Source organism: Anthonomus grandis, chromosome 4, assembly GCF_022605725.1.
Source record: "Anthonomus grandis grandis chromosome 4, icAntGran1.3, whole genome shotgun sequence".
Taxonomy (NCBI): Eukaryota; Metazoa; Arthropoda; class Insecta; order Coleoptera; family Curculionidae; genus Anthonomus; species Anthonomus grandis.
In genome coordinates, this window is record NC_065549.1 from 688,942 (window position 1) to 711,460 (window position 22,519).

Genomic DNA, 22,519 nt, shown 5'->3' on the forward strand with positions numbered 1-22,519 from the left:
CGTGAAGCCGTGTAATTACAACTAGAGCAGACAATAGAGTCGTTTAGGGCACAACTTACACTTTTAACTAGCAAGATGAGAGTTTGCCAAGGCTTTGAGGCAGTTGAGATGACCCTAATTATTTAGTGTCAGGAGTTTAGGTAAGTTTTAAGAAATTATCTTGTTGGGTCTGTCGTGCGGAGTTGTTTAGTTTAAAACCCTCGTTACATAGTTATTAATCCTTGTGCATAGGTTAAACAAATGGGGGGATAAACCCAGACGTATTATACTTACTAGTGAAGTATGATTATAATTTGAAAAATTCTTACCTTGGTGGACAAGTGTGTGTATTGCACTCCACTACAGTAGAATCAGGCTTTTGAGAGTCATTGCAAAGTTCTTCCTCCACTTCGACCCCGGTTACTCGGTTTTGGCAAACTGGTCTTGACATCTTATAGCCTGTAAGGTGTAAATTTCATAAATATTTAACTAATAATTGATAAAAAGTCTCAAGATGCAAGTCGAGTACACTACAAGTATTGATTATCACTAAGCATTACAACGTGTATGAAGTTGAGAGACCTGAGTTGACCATACCGGTATATGATTCTTTACTTTCATTTTGCTTGAAATATACTGATATTTGAATAAACGTTTTTTATATACAGGGTGTTTTTTATATATTGCTACAAAGTTCAGAAACGTGTTCTTTGGACAAAAATTCGCAAAAAAGTTCCTATAAACATAGGTCCTAAACCTTTTGGATTTTGAGCTACAGGGTGGTAAAGTTCTAACAAAAAAATATTTTTTTTTCGATAACTTAAATACCCCTGTAGATATTTGTCCAAAGATTGGTATGCAGGGTCTGTGTATCCAGAGCCATTTACCAACATACTTTTAACATTTTTATTTTGTTTTTATGTTGATTGATAACTCATGATCTACAAAAGCTAGAGGTATCGAATACAGTTCATTGGGTAATAATTGATTATTGAGGGTTGAAGCACTAAATCTAATATGCAGGACTCACAATATTGCTAGAATATAAATCTTTGGTGAATGGTCTATGAATTCATTGAGCATAAAAGAATTTTGTAAAATGATTAATGGGGAAACTTTAATGCTTATATTGTGGTATCAATAGAACTCCACATAAAACTACCCAGTTTTCAATATTTTAATGATAACATTATCAATATGATAAATAGTATCATCTGCAAAACAATTATTCTTCCATTAAAACCCAGATGTCTTTCATACCATACAGATAGAAACCACTTTACTCAAAGATAAAATAAATCTTCCTCTCTCTAAACGCCTTATTGCCTTGGTTTTTCATAACGACTTAATTATCTATACACAATAAGATACTACATAATAGACCTCCATTTACATAATAAGATTAAATCAGTAACTGATATCAATCCGGACAAAACCGAATTAACAATCCGTCCGGGCGTGCATTGTTTCCGAAAAATGAGCTAATTAACAGGCAACAAAAGCGCATCGTAAACAAAAGGGGGAGGAGGGCTTGAAAAATATGCCCGTCCGCCATACACAACGGCAAGTGGCATCGTCGCATTGTTTTTTAGTGGAAAAGCAGATTTTTGCTTCGGGATCATCATAATAACTAATCCGGTATTATACTACGTTTTCCAATTATTAGATTCGCGTTATTAAGAATTCCCGGGAATATTAAAGTGCTGGGGCCTGGTTAGGAATGGATGGATGCGGCCTGGCTCTTATTAAGAAATGGAAAATAGTCACGTTTGTGAATTCCCAGTAGCAGCAGATGGGTCGTAATTGGATCATGTTATTACTTCTTTTAATTGATTTTTAATTATTTGTTACGGATATTAATTTTTAATTCGGGAGTTCTTTAAGCCTGTATACTTCGCCTACTTTTGTATAGTGTACAGGGTCCTTTAACAAATTAAAAAACCTTAATTAATGAATTAGGAGATTCGGATTACAATTCTTAATCAGAAATGAAAGACTCAAAACAAACCTACAGTAAGTGAACAACTGACTTAAGTTGTTAAAGGAAAATTACAAATTTAAATAATCCTTAGTCGAAATTCTACTTTTGGATAAGACTGATGTAGCTGTATTAAAAGAACCAGTAGAAGATATCTAGAAATTTTGTGTATTATAGGCCAACAAAAATATAAATGAGTGGAATGAACTGAAATCATGTTCACAAAATTATCAACATTTATTCACTAAAAGTCAAAACCTTGAATTTTTATTTCAGGAGGGCCTGTAAGAAACAAAATATTTGTCCTCTTATTAGCACGTCAATATGTTAAGTTCTAGTGATTCCTAGTTAGCAGTTATTGATTTATGAGATATTCTCAAGTCTTCTTTTAAAAAATTACTAAAATCCATTCATCAAAAATCAAAGTTTATTAATGATTTTATTTATTATTAATTTAAATTTATTTATTTTATAATTCAAGTTGGTGTCAAAAAATCCACATGTTGGGCGCCAAAACATAGCAAAAGGCATTGAGAAAAAAATGCGGTTTATTTAAAAATATAATTTGAGCATAAAAAAAATTAAATAATTACCCCATGCTTCGCTATATAATAAGTCATGTTTAGTATCATGAAGCTCGTAATACCTAAATGGTAAAAAAGTGATGAAAAACAGAACAATTTTAAGTAAGTTTTTTATCAAGTCACGGTCTCATTAAATATATATAATTATATAGGTTACACCTGTTTGGCCCCTATTGGAACATCGTCAGGCCAAAAAGCTACAAAAATCACTTAACAACTGGTAAAGAAGTTTGATTAAATACCAAATTATGAAAATAACCAAAAAAACAAACTTTTGACCGAAATCAGTGAATACAGTTCAATTCTTGGAATAATAAATAAAAATGCCAGGATGTTCTTATGGAAAATATAAAGAAAAATACTTAAAAAGAGAAAAAATCTTAATAAAGTTAAAAAATAAAAAATAAACTATTTTCTGGGAACTAGTGGTATTGTCTTTCATTCCTGGAATCAAAGACAATAGTTTTCCAGAATTTCTTAAAAGAATAAAGGCAGAGAGTCCCTGAAATATATCAAAGAAAAGTACAAGAAAAGAAAAAAATTTAATTTAATCAGAAAATTAGAAATGAAACATTTTGTATAATTTTGTAAGTTCAAATCCTGGATAAAAAAAAAACCCTTTCTTCCAGGATTTTTTTAAGAAAAGATAAATAGAAACAATAAGACAAGTCTAAGGAAAATTTAAAGCCAATTTAAGAAAAAATTTATTGATTTTTTATTTTTTATGATATTTACACTTGGTGCAACATTTTGGCGCCCAACAATTTTTAAAACAAGGCGTCTTATGCTTTTGAGATATTTGAATACATTATTGTTGTAAATAAAGATGTTTTTTAAATGTATTCAGACATAACAATTTCCTGGATTTATTGGTATTAAACAATTGGCTTTGATTAATAAATTGAAACTAGGAGCACCTACTACGAAAATAATGATATTTATTCTTTACTATACTTCGGGTTAGGTCAGAAAATTAAGAAAATACCGATTTCTTCTATTACTCCTTATTCTTATGGGAATTGCTGGACTGCTTGGAAAAATATCAAAATAAAAAATTATTTTATGAATTATATAGAAAGAAATCAATATATCTTTATAGTATTTGGACATAAAGAATGCTGGCTATATACAGCATTTTAATAAGAAACCTTTGCAGGAATATCTTAATCCGGTTTAATATCAACGTTTAATAAGTTTTTATTATTGCATGAGAACAATTTTGATGAATAATTGTGAGATACAGAATAGGAACAGAGGTCAAGTTAATTAATTTAAAGGTGACTTAAACTGCTGTGAGTAACACAATGAACTAATATAAAAAAAAAATATTTTGAACTTTTACGTACAGTAAAAATTCCAAAAATTGAACACCAAATATTTGAATACAATAATGGGGTTCTTATATTGCTCAAAAGTAGGTAAATTAGAGTTGCATAAGAATTTTTTAGAAATCATTATCTAAAAAATATATATTTTAAACCTTGTCACCCAGTAAAAACTCCAAGCTATGTAATTTACAATAATATTTGAGAGGTAAAATGAGGTTGGTTGGTTACTGTTTTTTTATTAAATTCATTAATTCTGAAAGTAATGCAATTAACTATAAAAATTCAGAAACAAGTCATACTCTTACAAGTGCTGACTCATTCTACACTAAGTCGCAAAGTCAATAAAGCAAAAACTGTTAGACCTTGATGACAACAAAGATTGTATTGGATCATCAAATAGTAGCAGAACAAATTGCATTGATATGAGAATTAGAAACAAACAAATACAACTGGAAACAAGATAACTCATATTTTTATATAATAAAACTAGGGGTACGTAGTGGTTCAGTTTTTCACGGTTTATTTAAAAACTAGGCATTTTTATAAAAAAACTTTATAAGACAATTTTTGAAATGAACTAAATTTCCTTTAATTTCATATTTATTACATTCAAATATCGTGTCTATTAAAGTTACTAAAATTGCATTAAATTTAAAATAGACAAATTATAGTGACGTATTGCATATAGCACAATTTAAATCATTAAATATCTGCAAACTTCAACAAAATTTAAACAGGACTTGTATAATCTCCTAAACTTACCTCCTCCGCATGTAACACTACATAGAGAAGCATGAGTGAGGGCCCAATGGTAGAGCGGTTTGGCGCACGTAGATCCATCACCTCCACAAACTCCACACTCGTCCACTTGTTTCTCTGAGCCGATTTTTAAGTCACATCCCACCCTCTAAATAAAAGAAAAAAAAGCTTGTTTATCTTGAACCTATTTTGCTGAAACACTTGTCAGGGAAGTGTTGTAAATTCGATTTTCGTGCGGACAAAAGTAAGTCGATTATATGCCTGGTTTATCTGGTTTATCGAAGTTTACAATACGTCGCGAAATGTGCACTTTCCATTACATACAGAAAATTAATATAAATGTAAATATGGCGTATTGGAAAATCATCGTTATAAAGGAAAATGATTAAGTGCTTCTGACAAGGAGTCAAAAGAAAGTTTAGGCCGTGAGGAGTCATCTCAAAACTCAAAAGTGTTTTGTGAACTCTATATAAAAAGGAATTAAACGAAAATCTCAAGTAAGGCTTTCGTTGACAGGGCTAGTAAGCCGTGTAATAAAATGCCCTTCCTAAAACCAAGTTATATAGATTTTGGCAGCACCCTGATAAGGGTATTTGTTTTCTATAAACAAGACAGTTTATTGGTTTGTTAAGAAATCGATAAAGATAACATACACAGGGTGATATATGCTTCATTTCCTACTACGTCCCAGATCAATTTAATATTAGATTCATTCTTAACCATTCTTAATCATTCTTAAACTTAACAACAAAATACCAGGGAAAATTAAGACAACAAAAATCTTACTCATTTATAATGTTTATACATACTCGTACATTGATTCAGTGTAGTCTTGTCAAAAATAAGTTTGTTTACTATTTTACAAGCGATATAATACAATCTCCCTTTCTAAAATTGAGATTTATAATTTTAGGAAGGATGGTGGTTTTATCTCTTGGAAATATGGCCGTTTACTTCTAGGATATTGTTTATTTTCGTGTGCGAAATACGTAGTAGAGCGTTAACGGATAGCCTTAAGGGTTAAAGGATTATAAAGGGGAAGTTTTTATAAGCATTATATTACGCTGAATATTAATTAAGACATTAAAGGTTTATTAATTTCCCACAAATAAAGCGGAAAAAGGGAATATGCCTAAAAGTTAGTTTTGACATAAATATCGTATAAATATTTAATTAAATCAGGCCTTTATAGGTAAAAATTAATAATACTAGGTAATATTCTCAATATAATTTTAAACATTATATATGAAACTTAAAAATGATAAAAAACTTCTTTGTCTTATACATTTTTTGTAAAAAAAAAATACGGCATCACTTTCTCGCAAATATATAAACTAAAGATAATTTTCCTTTTCCATCCTCTTCTAATTTTCAAGTTAAAATAGGGATATATAGTGCTTTTCTTTAATGTCCCTCCCCCTCCCTTCTTATTTTTTAAACAAATTAATTCAAAATTATGAAGTTTAAGGTAATGCAATTGATGAATGAATAGGTACTATGTTTTAAAGTAAAATTGACAGATGAAAATTTCAAGATGGCTGCTGGACGCCATTGAATATTCTGCTTTTTAATTCATAAAAATATTTATAGTTTAGTTCAATTCATATAGAACATTGAACAAAAATTTAAATAAAAAAACTAGCTATTACAGGGATTTTAATAAATATTTTATAAATAAATCCCGCAATAAATATAAAATAAAATTCATTAAAAATCGGAGTACTAAAATACGAGTTATAGGCCATGGAACCTAAAAAAATTTTTCTACCTTTATTTTATTAGGAGGTCACCTACAAAAATTTAAATAAAAAATTATTTAATAAAGAGATCTTAATGAAATTTCATAGGGATATTAAGAAGGGATCCGAAATTAATTTCAAGTAGAAATCATGTCAATCGGATCATCAGAACACGATTATAAGCCAGAAAACTCCAAACAATTTTTCTACTTTTATTTTACTAAGACGTAAACCTACAAAAATTTGAATAAAAAATTCATTATTACAGGGATTGAAATGAAATTTCACAAATATTTAAAAAAGAGTCACAGAATTAATTTGTAGTAAACATCATTGAAATCGAAGCATTCAACTAGGAGTGATAAGTCAGAGAACCCAAAATTTATTTTTTACTTTTATTTTACTAAGGCGTGGCCTACGAAAATTTAAATAAAAAATTAGTTATTACAAAAATTTTGATAAAATTTCATATAGATTTTTAAGAGAGTTTCAAAATTAGTGTAAAACAAATATCGTTGAAATCATAATATAATTACAGTAAGAGTTATAGACCAAAGAATCCAAAACAATTTTTTAATGTTTATTGTACTGGGACGTCAACTACAACAATTTGAAGAAAAAATTTAATATTACGGGGATTTTAATAAAATTTCACAGAATTAGTGTTAACACTAATAACAAACAGGTCTTAATAAACATAATTGATAGTGACAGTCAAACAAAATTCATTAAGGGATCAGTTGCTAAAAATTTAGAATAGGAAGTGATAGGAACGCCTGATAATTCTATAATGCCCTTAGAAACGATCTCCGCGGTACCTCCCAAGTTTTGTAACCGCATGTCGTTTATGTTAAGTTACAAGTACCTGAGATACGTTTTGATCCCTTCACCCCCCTATATCTTTAAGATCTTTAAGATAACATACACTAACGGTTTTCAAAGCAATTTTAAAGGGATGTCCTTATAAGTTGGAGCGAAAAATTACTGGAAAATAGAGGAAACAAGTGTCGTCATTATAACAAGCTGTTTTTAACGAACTTTTGACCCCTTTCGCGGTATTTTTATAACAGATAATCAGAAAGAACCTAGAATTAGTTTTAAGCAGAAAACGTGTAAATCGGGCCATCAGAACAGGATTTATAGGCCGGAGAACCCAAAACAATTGTTCTAGTTGTACTTTACTGGGATGTTACCTACAAAAATGTGAATAAAAAATTCGTTATTGGAGGTATTTTAATGAAATTATATAGAGATTTTAAGGAATGTCTCAGGTCTAATTTGAAATAAAAATCATTAAAATTGGAGCATTAAAATACAAATTATAAGCCAGAGAACCTGAAACTATATTTCTATTTTTATTTTACTAGGACGTGACCTACAAAAATTTGAATAAAAAAATAGTTATTAACGGGATTTTAATAACATTTTACACATATGTTAAGAAGGGACCTGGAATTAATTTTAGGCAGAAATGATGTAAATAGGAGCATAAAAACAGAAATTATAGTCCAGAGAACCCAAAACAATTTTTTTATTTTTATTTTACTGGGACATCACCTACAGAAATCTGAATAAAAAATTTGCTATTCTAGAAATTTTTATAAAAGTTCATACAAAATTTAAGAGGAGCTCCAGAATTAATTTAAAATAAAAATCATTAAAATCGGTGCATGAGAATTCGAGTTTTAAGCCAGAGAACCCAAAACAATGATTCTTATTTTTATTTACTACGATGTCACATATAAACATTTGAATAAAAAATTCGCTATTAACAAAAGTTTTAATCAAATTTTATAGAGATTTTAAAAGTGAGTCTCGGAATTAATTTAAAATAAAAATTAATAAAATCGGAGGATTAAAATACCCAAAACAATTTTTTTAATTTCTCTTTACTATGATGTCATCTATTTATTATTTTAATTTAGGAGACTCATGAAATAAAAAGCAGAATACTCAGAAAAATATATTTTAACCATAGTGTTTACGGTTCATCGCAGTCCAGCATATAATTTTAAAACTATTGCATTTTTTGTTTAATGGTTTCTAAAGAATAACTTTTTTACATTTTTCAGTAAAAATTGTCAGTAGTATTTTGTAATGATTGATTACCTTGAAGATCGAACTTGTTCCTCGGAAACCATTACACAAAAAGTTGAAATTGGCCTGATTGAGATAAATCCTATACATCATTTATAGAACTATAGTTTTCGAGATTTGCTTTCTTTAAATATAAGTGGTCATGTTGAGAAACCTTTACTCCTTGGCAAAACAATATATACAATTAATTAAAGCATCCCTCCAATACACTAATTAGATTTTTCTTATGTAACTATGATCTCTCAAGATTTTATATCAGTGTTTCACAGTAACTGTTATTTCTAACTTATTATTCCTTATCCATCAGAATCATTCTCAAGCAAAACAAGAAAATATTAGAGAGAGAGAACAAAAAGAGGCGAAGATAAAGGACCCGTTGACGTTTCTCCGCACATTTTGCCGAAAAACAAACAGATAGTGAAAACGTATAGCCGGGGTTAAAACGGGGTTTTACATCATACCGTCCTTATCTTAAAGTCGGTTCTGCTGTTTTCCTTCGCGTAAAGAAAAACGAGAAAAAATGACGCGTACGTAAGAATGTGTCAGTGAGCGATATTTCAATTCAACCTTAACGCGTTTCATCCCCTTAATAGAGTGCATTTTAAATATTCATGGGGATAATTAACGTCTTTTGCGAAAACGATCTCGGGGCATTTAATATCTTCTTATGAAATATTGAGAAATTCCGCTGCGTTTTAGAGGGGTCTGATGCCTCCCAAGCGAGTGGCAATTACGTTTGCGATTTTTAGGATCCTGAATTATTACAGAACTTTTAGGCGCTTTGCTTGAATCTTAGTTCCAACGAAGATGCTCTTAAAAGGATCATTATTTATTTAATAAATAATTATTATGTAAAACGTTGTTGTACAGAATGTAGCAAAGTAGCATCGAATAAGCAAGAATAAATAGAATCTTCAATTTTGCACACGATAATATTTATTTAAAATAGCTTTAAAAAGTACAACCTGGTAAACTTCATCCTTTTTATTATATAATCTGTGGACAATAGTATTTTAAAATAATATTTGAGCAGAGGAAAAAAAACAATTTTTATATGTAATCTTGATGTTTCAAATGGCTTAAATCATTAATAAGTGTATCTGCTTTTAAACCACTTTCTTCACATTTAAAAACCTTGATCATGAACACAACCCAATTCATGGTACTATTCTTAAAGCAATATTAAACATAAGAAAAATTCTAATTAATCTAACAATAACTTTCCGTTCGTTAAATACTCGATTGCACAAAAATAGTCCACTAATTTATTTACACCTTTATACTACTAATCATAATCACTTAACAACTACTAAAAATATTTATTTTAATAGTTTTTACTTACTACTATTTATGTCCGATTTAAATCTCGCGCCAATATTCCTAATCGAACTAACCAGACTGAATTCAAACTCTATAACATTTTGGAAGCAAGTTATTAAATTTACAGATGATTCATGGATATATGCTAAGGATAAATTGGTTGGCAATAAGTCAATGCTCAAAGAAAATCAATTTCTTAGAAGGAGATAAACTTCCTAAAAAACCATACAGTACTTTAGTTGAACCCATAGAAGCAGTACTTTTGAACCAATTTTCCATTATATCTCCTATTGTCTACAAAAGCATAAAACAGCTTTGTATTCCTAGACCAAACAAGAAATAGCTTTTATGGGCTAGAAGGAACCAATTTCAATACTCCAAAAGAAGTAAATAATAGATTCCTAGAAGAGGCAATAAAATAATTTCCAAGAAAAAAAAGAAAAGACTTAGAACTTCTAGAAGTAGTAAACAATGGATTCCTGGAAGAAACAAGAAAATTGCTCTAGAAATCAGAAGTACGTTTGTTGAGGCAATTTGCCTACCTTGCGTTCAGCGGTGTATAGGCAACCAGCCTGACCACGAATTGCGTAATTTTATCGTGTAAGTCTTAGAGAATACTATTTTACAGCAACTATAAAAATTATAATCAATGAGAGAATAGTATTTCGATTTATAAGAACGAATATATTGTATAACCCTATCTCAGTTTAAAGATTAGAAGGGTATGGGAATAAAAATATGTTTTTCTTGTCTAGTTTGACAAATCACGAGATAAAAATACTGTTTCCAGGCGACCCAAACACTATAATATAGAAAATGAAACGATGATATAGAAAAATGTGGAAAAGTCGAATTCTTATTTATATATCCCTATGCGAAGTGATGTTTTTCGGGTTTAATTTGACAAATTAAAGGAGAAAATGCTATTTGCAGCTAATCCTTATTAAGAAAATGAAATGGTGATTTAAAAAAAGATGAAAAAATGGAATTCTCATTTATACAGTACTTTTCTTTAATGTCCTTCCCCCTCTTTATTTTTTGAAAGGATCAATTTAACAACAAACTTTAGGTAATGCAATTGATGAATGAATACTATGTTTTAAAGCAAAATTGACAAATAAAAATTTTAAATTGGCTGCTATGCGTCATCTTGGAGAAAAAAATTAAATAGAAAGGTTGGTCTTGTGGCACATCATTTTGAAGTTCCTGACCAGTACTTTATAATCCTAGAATATAAATTCAATATCTTTACCTACTACAAAATTGAAACGTACATTGAAAATTGAAACGAAATTTATCACGTGGTATTTGCGCTTCTAGTGAAAACCGTAGAACTGCTGCCATCTCTCCAGGCGAATCAACATTGACCTTGTACGTGTCCAGATAAGGTACACATGGCACACGACATCAAAAAATAAAACCTGTACAATCGGGTGCCATGTGTACCATATTTGGACACAGCTTTTTTAAACTAAAAAAAGCAACAATTACATAAATTTTTACACATGCGTTCGTTTTGATGCACACAGACACTGTTTTTAATAAAAAAGTTACGTGGCCCGTAGAACCCGGTAATTTTTTTTTCTAATTGGGACTGGCAGTTAACGTGTTAACAGCATATTGCCCATACCCCAATTTTAGAGCCTAAAAGCCATTATCCCACAATTTAACAATAATATTTTAGCCAGTAATAAAAAAGTAAATCAAGATATTATTATATTATAACTTGCCAATAAGAGATAAATTATTTTATTTCTTCCAGGCACTTCAAGAAGGAAAAAATCAGTACCTTGATATTTAGAGTATGGATTTTAGTAATTCTCTTAAAAAGGGGTAGTAAAGTTAAGTTAAAGCTGATAAAAAGATGACAGAGATAGCCATATGGAAATAGCTCTGACGCGCAAACAAAAGATAACAGTTATTCAAGAATACATTGTATTTACTAATTGAAATGTTTTCATTTTTTTAACTTTTAAAGAAAATCTTAGTGTCCACAATTGGTACAACTAAGTGTACATTATAGGAAAAATATTGAAATTTATATGAACATCCAATATTGTGCTTCTACATTGATTATTCATTGGATATCATTTAAACAATATTCGATTTTGCACAGAATAATGTAGAATTGGTTTGTCCAAAAGAGGACATCTATTATATATACAAAGACTTAAAGGGTGCTAAATTGCGTAAAGGTGCAATGTTTCAATTTTCAATGTATATAATACGTAGTACATTTAATAATTACCTGAATACATTAACATTTAAGTTGAATAAATACGTTGAGTTTAATTAAGAAGATGGTGGAAATGGCTGCCTTGAACTTTTTGACACAAGAACACTCGGTCCGAACATCGATATTTCTACTAATATTCGTTATTGTCTGTCGTAAATCCAATATTGAAGTAGGTTCAGTTTTGTACACCTTTTGCTTCAAAATTCTGCTTTTTATATTAAAAGTCTCCTAAATTAAAATAATAAATAGATGACATCATAGTGAAGAGAAATTTAAAAAAAAATTTTGAGTATTTTAATCCTCCGATTTTATAATTTTTTATTTTAAATTAATTTCGGGACTACTTTTAAAATCCCTAGGAAATTTGATTAAAACTTTTTTTAATAGCGAATTTTTTATTCAAATTTCTGTAGGTGACGTCGTAGTAAAGAAAAATTAGAATCATTGTTTTGGCTTCTCTGGCTTATAACTCGAATTCTCATGCACCGATTTTAATGATTTTTGTTTTAAATTAATTCTGGAACTCCTCTTAAATTCTGTAGGAATCTTTATCAAAATCTCTGTAATAACAAATTTTTTATTCGAATTTTTGTAGGTGATGTCCCAGTAAAATTAAAATAGAAAAATTGTTTTGGGTTCTCCGGACTATAACTTGTGTTCTGATGCTCTTATTAACATGATTTCTGCTTAGAATTAATTTCAAGCCCCTTCTTGACATCTCTATAAAATGTTATTAAAATCCCTGTAATAACTAATTTTTTATTCAAATTTTTGTAGGTCACGTTCTAATAAAATAAAAGTAGAAAAATTATTTTCAGTTCTTTGGCTTATAATTCGTATTTAAAGGCTCCGATTTCAATGATTATAATTTTATACTAATTCTGAGACTTTTTATTAAATCTCTAATTTTTTATAGTTACATTCTAAAAATTAAAAATAAATTAAAAGTTTGCTGATTTATCTATGAATGTAATGTGGTTTTAGGCATATGTTATATTATAATAATATCTTAATACACGGTGGGATAATGAAAGTTGGTTTGATTGATGATTATTTCAAATATACTAAGAAATTTAAATATCTAAACAGATAACCAAATAATGCAAATAATATGGTACTAAAAGGAGATGACGACGATAATGAAGAAAAAGCCAGAAAAAATCATAGCTGAAATTGAAATAAGCCTCGTATCTTTCAGACGTTATGAATCTGATCAAAAAATAAATAGAAAAAGCAAATATGCCAACAAATTTGAATACTTCCATACTTACCAAAAGAAGACATTCCAAATGTCTTTTTTCCTAGTAAGTACATTACAGCTTAAGTGGAAAAGCGTATCATACCATTGCCAAATAATCAATCTGATCAAAAAAATCGAAATAGAAGTAGCAAATATTTCAAGAAATTTAATAAAAAAATTCGGATCCATGATAAAATAAAACTAGTTATAAGTTATTCTTCTCTCTGTAAATTTTGGTCAAAATACTTTAACTAATGAAACAACCATTCATCGGATAATTTATCTACACTCAATTACTCTCCATAAAAGAACTTTATAAGAAATAATTATAGATAGCTTAGAGTAGATTAATTTATTGAAGAAAACATCGTAAAATATAGGATTTATTTTTTCAGAGTAAGGAAAACATTGTAAATCATTGCAATGAACTAATTCTTTTAAAATCGATAAAGATATAGTCCATATAGTTTATAAGAATTATTGGTACTATAAGTCTTATATTTGTTTCTCATTATTAAACTGCTATAATACTAGAGAAGTATTTATACTTATATTATAGAAGTATTATACTATTATAGAAGTATTAATAAATAAAATATAATAATAAAATTTTTTTTTCAAATTTTCTGTATTAACGAATTTTTTATTCAAATTTCTTTAGGTGACGTCCCAGTAAAATAAAAATAGAAATATTGTTTCGGGTTCTCTGGCTTATAACTCGTATTTTAATGCTTCGATTTTAATGATTTTTATATCTAATTAAGTCCGAGACTTTCCTTAAAATTTCTATAAAATTTCATTAAAATGCCTCCAATAACGAATTTTTTATTTACATTTTTGTAGGTGATGTTCCAGTAAAGTAAAAATAGAAAAATTGTTTTGGGTTCTCTGGACTATAATTTCTGTTTTGATGTTCCTATTTACATCATTTCTGCTTAAACTTAATTCCAGGTCCCTTCTTAACATCTCTATAAAATGTTATTAAAATCCCGTTAATAAATAATTTTTTATTCAAATTTTTATAGGTCACGTCCTAGTAAAATAAAAGTAGAAAAATTATTTTGAGTTCTCTGGCTTATAATTCGTTAATATTCTTATTTTATACTAATTCTGAGACTTTTTATTAAATCTCTATAGAATTTCATTAAAATCTCTATACTAACGAAATTTTTATTCAAATTTCTGTAGGTGACATCCCAGTAAAATAAAAATAGAAATATTGTTTCGGGTTCTCTGGCTTATAACTCGTATTTTGATGCTCCGATTTTAATGATTTTTCTTTCAAATTAAGTTTGAGACTTTCCTTTAAATCTCTAAATAATATCATTAAAATGCCTCTAATACCGAATTTTTTATTCACATTTTTGTAGGTGATCTCCCAGTAAAGTAAAAATAGAAATATTATTTTGGATTCTTTGGCCCATAACTCGTTTTCTGATGCTCCGATTTACATGATTTCTGCTTGAAACTAATTTTGGGTTCCTTCTAAACATCTGTTATAAATATACCGCCGATTAAAACGTATCTTAGGAACTTAACTTAAGGACATGCGTTTACAAGACTTGGAAGATACAACGGAGTATCAGGCGTTTCTATCACTTCCAAATCTAAATTTTAGGCAACTGATTCCTTAATGAATATCGTTTGACTGCCACTGTCTAAAATTATTTTTACAAAGGCCCTGTGAGTTATAAGTATTAAGAACATTTTATGAAATTTTATTAAAATCCATGTAATAAATTTTTGTATGATTTAAGTGATGTCCCAATAAAGAAAAATTATTTTGGGTTTTCTGGCCTATAATCTAATATGTTCTAATGCTTCGATTTACATCATTTTTCTTTAGGATTAATTCTGGGTCCCTTTTTAACGTCTCTGTGAAATTTAATTAAAATTCCTGTAATAATGAATTTTCTATTTAAATTTTTGTAGGTGATGTTATAATAAAATAAGAATAGAAAATTTGTTTTGGGTTCTCTGGATTACAACTCGTGTTCTGGGACCAAAATACATTTTAGAAAAAACACCATTAGTGCATTTTAGTTTTTTTGTTATTTCAAAATTAGATGCTAGTTTATTTATTTTATTTTATTTATTTTGAATAATAATAGTAGGGTTTTTTGAAAAGGAAATATATATAAGTATTATTGTCTCCTAAAAATAATTCTGCTTTTGTTAAAAAATCGTCTTTTGTTAAAGCAATGGTGGTCGTATTTCCTTTGTTATTATTAGGTATATTAGAGTGTTCTTTTCAAAAACGTTTTTTTTTTTTTTACTTTATTAGATATCTGATTTATGGCTAACACGATGACTATTATTTGTGGGGTTTATCATGACATTACTAACTTTATTTCTTTTCTCAATTCTTAAATTTTCTATAATAATTTGTTCTAAAGGACTAATGCTGTTTATTGAGTAAGGAATATTGATCTTTTCTCCAAGACTTAAAATATGTTGCACCTCATTAGGAAACTCAGTAGATGTTAAGTTGACATGTTTTATTAAGATTGTTATTTTTACTATATCTTTTATTAGTTTATTAATTTGCTTGAAATTTATAGAATTATATTATTTATCGTAAGCACTTATCTGCAATTGTAAAAACAAATTTGTTAGTTCTTGAATAGTTTTTTATTATTTATTTTAGTGCTTGTTAGTTAATTCAAATTGAATAATTAATATAAACTAAATAAATTATAACGCCTATTTTTAAAAGGTGTATCTTCAGTTAATAAATATTGTAAACAATTCGTTGATATTGATAAAAGTAAAAAATTATTTCCAGTTCTTTGGGTTATAATTCGTATTTATAGGCTCTGATTTCAATGATTTTTCTTTTATACTAATTCTGAGACTTTTTATTAAAGCTTTATGGAATTTCATTAACATCTCTGTACTAACAAATTTTTTATTCAAATTTCTGTTGTAGGTGACGCCCAGTAAAATAAAAATAAAAACATTGTTTTGGGTTCTTTGGCTTATAACCTGTATTTTAGTTCTTTGATTTTAATGATTTTTATTTGAAGTTAATTATAAGACTCCCTTTAAAATCTCCATAAAACATTATTAAAATCCTTGTAATAACGAATTTTTTATTTAAATTTTTGTAGGTGACGTCTAAGTAAAATAAAAATAGAAATATTGTTTCGAGTTCTCTGGCTCATAACTCGTATTTTAATGTCCCGATTTCAATGATTTTTATTTCAAATTAGGTCTGAGACTTTCCTTAAAATCTCTGTATAATATCATTAAAATACCTCCAATACCGAATTTTTTATTCACATTTTTGTAGGTGATATCCCAGTAAAGTACAACTAGAAAAATTGTTTTGGGTTCTCCGGCCTATAAATCGTGTTCTGATGGTCCGATTTACACGTTTTCTGCTTAAAATTAATTCTGAATTCTCTATTTGAATGCTTCGATTTCAATGATTTTTACTTTCAAGTAATTCTGGGACTCTTTTTCAAATATTTGTGAAATTTTATTTAAATCCTTGTGACAGTGAATTTTTTATTCAAACTTTTGTAGGCCACGTCTTAGTAAAATAAAAGCAAAAAAATTGTTTTGGGTTTTCTGGCCTATAATCGTGTTCTGATGATCCGATTTACATGATTTCTACTTAAGAATAATTCCGGATCTCTTTTTAATATCCATATGAAATTTCAATAAGATGTAATTTTTTATTTAAATTTTTGTAGGTGACGTCCTAGAAAAATTAAAGTAGAAAAATTGTTCTAGGTTCCCTGGCCCATAACTCGTATTCTAGTACTCCGATTTTAATGAATTTTATTTTATATTTATTGCGAGATTTCTATTAAAATATGTGTGAAATATCATTAAAATCCCTGTAATAGCTAATTTTTTATTCAAATTTTTGTTCAATGTTCTATATGAATTGAACTAAACTGGCAATGGAAACTAAACTGAAAAAATTTTTTTTTATGAATTAAAATGCAGAATATTCAAAAAATTAGGTTCTATAAATAATGTTCAGAATTCATCTCAATCTAGCATATAGTTTTAAAGTTATTAAACTTTTTATGGAAGGGCTTCCAATCTTCAAGGTGTAAGTGATTTGGTAGGAAAATCTAAAAAGCTACTAGGAATATTTTTATGAAATAAAGAACAAATTATTCAGAAGAGTATTATCAACCAATGATATATATGGTCCATCTAAATCCAGCCTATAGCTTCAAATATATTAGACGTTAATTTTTTTTTTCGAAAATAACACAAAACTTAAAGAACACTTCAGGTAGGCTAGATTTTTGTGGAAATTAATTAGGGCTAAGGATAGAATGATGTGGATATTTATTTGTATATTTTGTTTTTGTGGTTCTTTTTTTTTGTAATGATTAACATATATTTTATTTATTTATTTATTTGTAACAACAATCAGGAGCCCATGCAGATATTTGGTTTTCTAGGTGCACAATAAATAAAACATAAATTTGTGTAACGGTTTCTGAGGTACAACTTCAATATTCAAGTTGATCACCCACATTCAGAGAGTAATCGAATATTGAGATCCTCTAAAGATGAAGAAATTTAAAAAATGAATAACTCTACACTAAATCAATGAGCCTACACAATATTTACCTCACATCTCCCATCGATACACATATCCAGACTTCCCGGTCTACACCTGGTACCGTCATGGACTTTTTCCTGGAGTCGAGCAACCACCAGGAGAGCGTCATCGGATGCTCCCTTCAGTTTCCCTTTGCACGTGAGGGCACAAGGCTCGTCGTCGTCGTAGAAGGGTTGCCACCGGTACATGCCACCCTCGAAGGGTAAATCGTCGAATGAGGCGCATTGTTCGGCCCGGAATTCCGGTGGGGAGTCCGGACATGGCTGGAAAAAAACAGTTTTTTTTAGTTACATTGTAAAACCTTAAAATTAATAACTAAACTAAAATTTAAAACCCTATGCCCTATACATTGCCCTCATTTCAAAATCGTAAATAGGCCATTAGGTCCTGAGAGTCTGATTAATATATTTTACCTTTAAATGTTATGGCGGAAGGTTAATGGAGGAAAATGAAGTCCCTTTTTAAAAGTCTTTTATTTATTTTTAAATTATTTAGTAAATAAATCGACAATATTATAATTTTTTACGCTATCCCATCATGCAGTTTGCCCACACCGCGAGCCTTGCTCTTGAAATAACGAATGTGGGGGCAAAACTTTCACTACTTAATCGACTGACTCGGTTGGGTTGCAATTTTCAAGTTCACGGTTAATTGGACTGGCTTTGTAACTAAAGCGATTTACTGGTGTACCTGCTGTGTCTTGATATCGCGGATATTTAACAATAAAATGCCGAGATATCGGACTTAAATTTCAAGTAAATAAAAAATGGGTAATTTAATTAAGTTGAGCATATGTTTCATGTTTATAAGAATTATTTTTAGGGATATAGGTTCGCCTGAAAATGTCAACATTATTACTATCGTCAAAATTTATCAAGTCAAGTGGTATTTTGCGAGTGTATTAGAAAAAATGACATAGAAATTTAAACATCATTTCTTTCTATCTTTTGTAGAACCCTGAAGATGAATTTATTAAAATTTAAAACGTCGGCAAAAAACAAATAGTTTTCTTGAACCATAAAAAATTCACCCACAAAATTCCACTTTTAATTATCACTATTTTTTAATAAATAGTAAATCTATTGAATGATTACATTTACATCACTTTCTAGTTATTATAGATTATTTTATCAACCTTTAAATAAAAAAATCTTTTCTATCTCTTTTCTTATATTTGCGTAAGACGTGTAGACGATCATCGAGCATTCTGCCATTGAACTCGGCACCCAAGCAAATTTGATTAAGAAAATATTTACCCTTGAGAAAGAAGGGCCGAATTGGATGGCAGAATGTCAGAATGTGGTCTTTACATCCAGCTCACATTGTTATCCTTTATGCCTATGCTAAAATTCTATCGATTCCATAAATGTTGATCTTCTTAAAGAAACAGGATGGAAGAGTTTTAAGGAAGAATATAACGTCGTCAATCTATGGGCAGAACTTGTGGAGTTTAAACCTACGTACTAAGTGAGATGAACGAGTTCTATGCTAAAAAATTTTTTTTTTATCAATAGAATGTCACCTACAAAAATGTCAATAAAAAATTTCTTATTACAGGGATTAAAATGAAATTTCATAAAGATATTAAAGGGAGTCCCAGTATTAATTTAGAAAAAAAATTGTTGAAATCGGAGTATGAGAATACGAGTTATAGGCCAGAGAACTCAAAACAATTTTTCTAGTACGTTATCAACAAAAATTTAAATAAAAATTTCGATATTACAAAGATTTGAAGGAAATCTCATAAAGATTTTAAAAGAAGTCTCAGAATCAAATTAAAATTAAAATTATTGAAACAGAGCATTAAAATACGCATTGTAGGCCAGAATAACCCAAAAAAAATTTTTTAGTTTTACTTTACTAGAACGTCACCTGCAAAAATTTAAATAAAAAATTTATTATTACATGGATTTAAGTGAAAATTCATTAAAATATTAAAAGGTGTCTCAGAATTAATTTGAAATAAAAATCATTAAGGTCAGAGCATTAGCCTATGAGTTATAGATCAGAGAAACCAAAACAATTTTTCTAATTTTTCTTTACTAGGACGCCACCTACAAAAATTTAAATAAAAAATTCGTTGTTACAGGACTATTAATGAAATTTTACAGTAATATTAGGAAAGAATCCATAATTAATTTCGAGTAAAAATCATATTAATCGGACCATTAGAATATGAGTTATATGCCAGAGAACCCAAAACATTATTTCTACTTTTATTTTACTGGGACGTTATCTCTAATTATTTGAATAAAAAACTTCCTATTACAGGGATTTTTATGAAAATTCAGAATAACGTTAAGGAGAGATCCAAAATGAATCTTAAGGAAAGATCATGTAAATTAAAGTATTAGGACGCGAGTTGTAGGTCAGAGAACCCAAAACAATTTTTTTACTTCTTTTTTACTGGAACATCACCTACAAAAATTTAAATAGAAAATTCGGTATTACACGAATTTTAATGAAATTTCACAATAATATTAAAAAAGAATTCATAATTAATCTAGTGTAAAATATATGGTAATCGGGCCATTAGAGTATGAGTTATAGACCAGAGAACCCAAAAAAAATTTTCTACTTTTATTTTACTGGGACGTTACCTCTAATAATTTGAATAAAAAACTTCCTATTGCAGGGATTTTTATGAAAATTCAGAATAACGTTAAGGAGAGACACAAAATGAATTTCAAGTAAAAATCATGTAAATTGAAGTATTAGAACGCGAGTTATAGGTCAGAGAACCCAAAACAATTTTTTTACTTCTATTTTACTGAAACATCACCTACAAAAATTTGAATAAAAAATTCGGTATTACACGAACTTTAATGAAATTTTACAGCAATATTAAGAAAGAATCCGTCATTAATTTATTGTAAAAATTATGTAAATCGGATTATTAGAATTTGAATTATAGACCAGAGAACCCAAAACATTTTTTCTACTTTTATTTTACTGGGACGTTATCTCTAATAATTTGAATAAAATACTCCCTATTACAGGGATTTTTATGAAAATTCAAAATAATGTTAAGGAGAGACCCAAAATTAATTTAAAGTAAAAATTATCTAAATTAAAATATTAGAACGCGAATTATAGGTCAGAGAATCTAAAACAATTTTTTTAGTTCTATTTTACTGGAACATCACCTACAAAAATTTGAATAAAAAATTCGTTGTTACAGGAGTGTTAATGAAATTTTACAGTAATAGTAAGAAAGAATCCGTAATTAATTTCGTGTAGAAATTACTTAAATCGGATCATTAGAATATGAGTTATGGACCAGAGAAACCAAAAAATGTTTTCTACTTTTATTTTACTGGGGCGTTACCTCCAATAATTTGAATAAAAAACTCCTTATTACAGGGATTTTTATGAAAATTCAAGATAACGTTAAGGAGAGACCCAAAATGAATTTTAAGTAAAGATCATGTAAATTGAAGTATTTGAACGCGAGTTATAGGTCAGAGAACTCAAATCAATTTTTTTACTTCTATTTTACTGGAACATCACCTACAAAAATTTGAATAAAAAATTCGTTATTACAGGAGTATTAATGAAATTTTACAGTAATATTAGGAAAGAATTCATAATTAATTTTAAGTAGAAATTATGTAAATCGGACCATTAGAATATGAGTTATAGACCAGAGAACCCAAAACAATTTTTCTAATTTTTCTTCACTAGGACGTCATGTCGCTATTTATTCACTATTATTAGAAAAAAAAATGGTATTGTTCCCATTGATTTTGCACGAATAAATTCCCTTCACCCTGTATATATAATTAATATATATATTTTTTAAACCAATACAGAGCGATCACAAGGACACCGACTATGTGCGACATTGCCCGAAGACTGGGCGTTCCTACATTAATATACCGTAGTAAGATCCGGTGTCTGCATACGTTTATTTTTAATCAAATCGAACAAACTGCATGGACGGAAGAAAAATATAATTTAATTACCGTGTTTTGCTTCTGCGAGAAGGTTGAAAACGATTCGGAATAACCAGAAATTAAGGATTATATTAGGCGTTTTATTTACATAATTAAATAAAGAGGAAACCATAACACGATTTGCCTAATTAACTTGTGCTAGTGTTGCTAATTAAGTAGATGATTATCTTTGTATCTTCAATGTTATCTCGCCATTAATTTGATGACCTCCTCAAAATGTTTTTCTTTATGCAACAAGTTCTTAATAAGTATATTTACACTAAACTCTTATTTTCTAAAATAAAATCAATTAATGCAACCATTTCACAACTATATAAGTTAAATAACAGTAGAGGCTCGGCATATGCAAGGTTGTACATAACAATGTAATATATAAGGCCCAAGAAAATAGGCGAGAAAATCTTAGTAGCACTCGGCACACTGTCGTAATATTTATTTATTTATAACAATTAACATGACGTCTAGGGTAAGGCCTTAATTTATTTATAGCAAAAAATTCAATATTGCTTTCAGATTTCCATCCTAATCGTGGCCTGTGTCTTGGTCACGATAACATCCCCCTCTAGAGTTAAAATTCTACAGGGTCCAGGTAGTAGGACTACGGTCTACGGTCCCAATGGGGCTGCAGTAGACTTTTCTGCACCAGGCGGTACTGTTATTACAGATGGAAGTGCTGCCGCTGCAGGCATAGTGGCTTCCAGTAAGTTTTGAT

The 22,519-nt window shown here is 28.9% G+C and overlaps 1 protein-coding gene across 1 annotated transcript in view; it reads right to left on the reverse strand.

The window, feature by feature from the left end:
- Window positions 1-22,519, reverse strand: part of LOC126734913 (protein madd-4) — a 531,919-nt gene that overhangs the window by 109,931 nt on the left and 399,469 nt on the right. The window contains exons 7-9 of the mRNA XM_050438751.1: window positions 17,860-18,114; window positions 4,632-4,776; window positions 309-438 (exon numbers count right to left, since the gene is read on the reverse strand). Of these exons, the coding sequence (XP_050294708.1) occupies window positions 309-438; window positions 4,632-4,776; window positions 17,860-18,114 (530 nt within the window). The remainder of the gene's footprint in view (window positions 1-308; window positions 439-4,631; window positions 4,777-17,859; window positions 18,115-22,519) is intronic.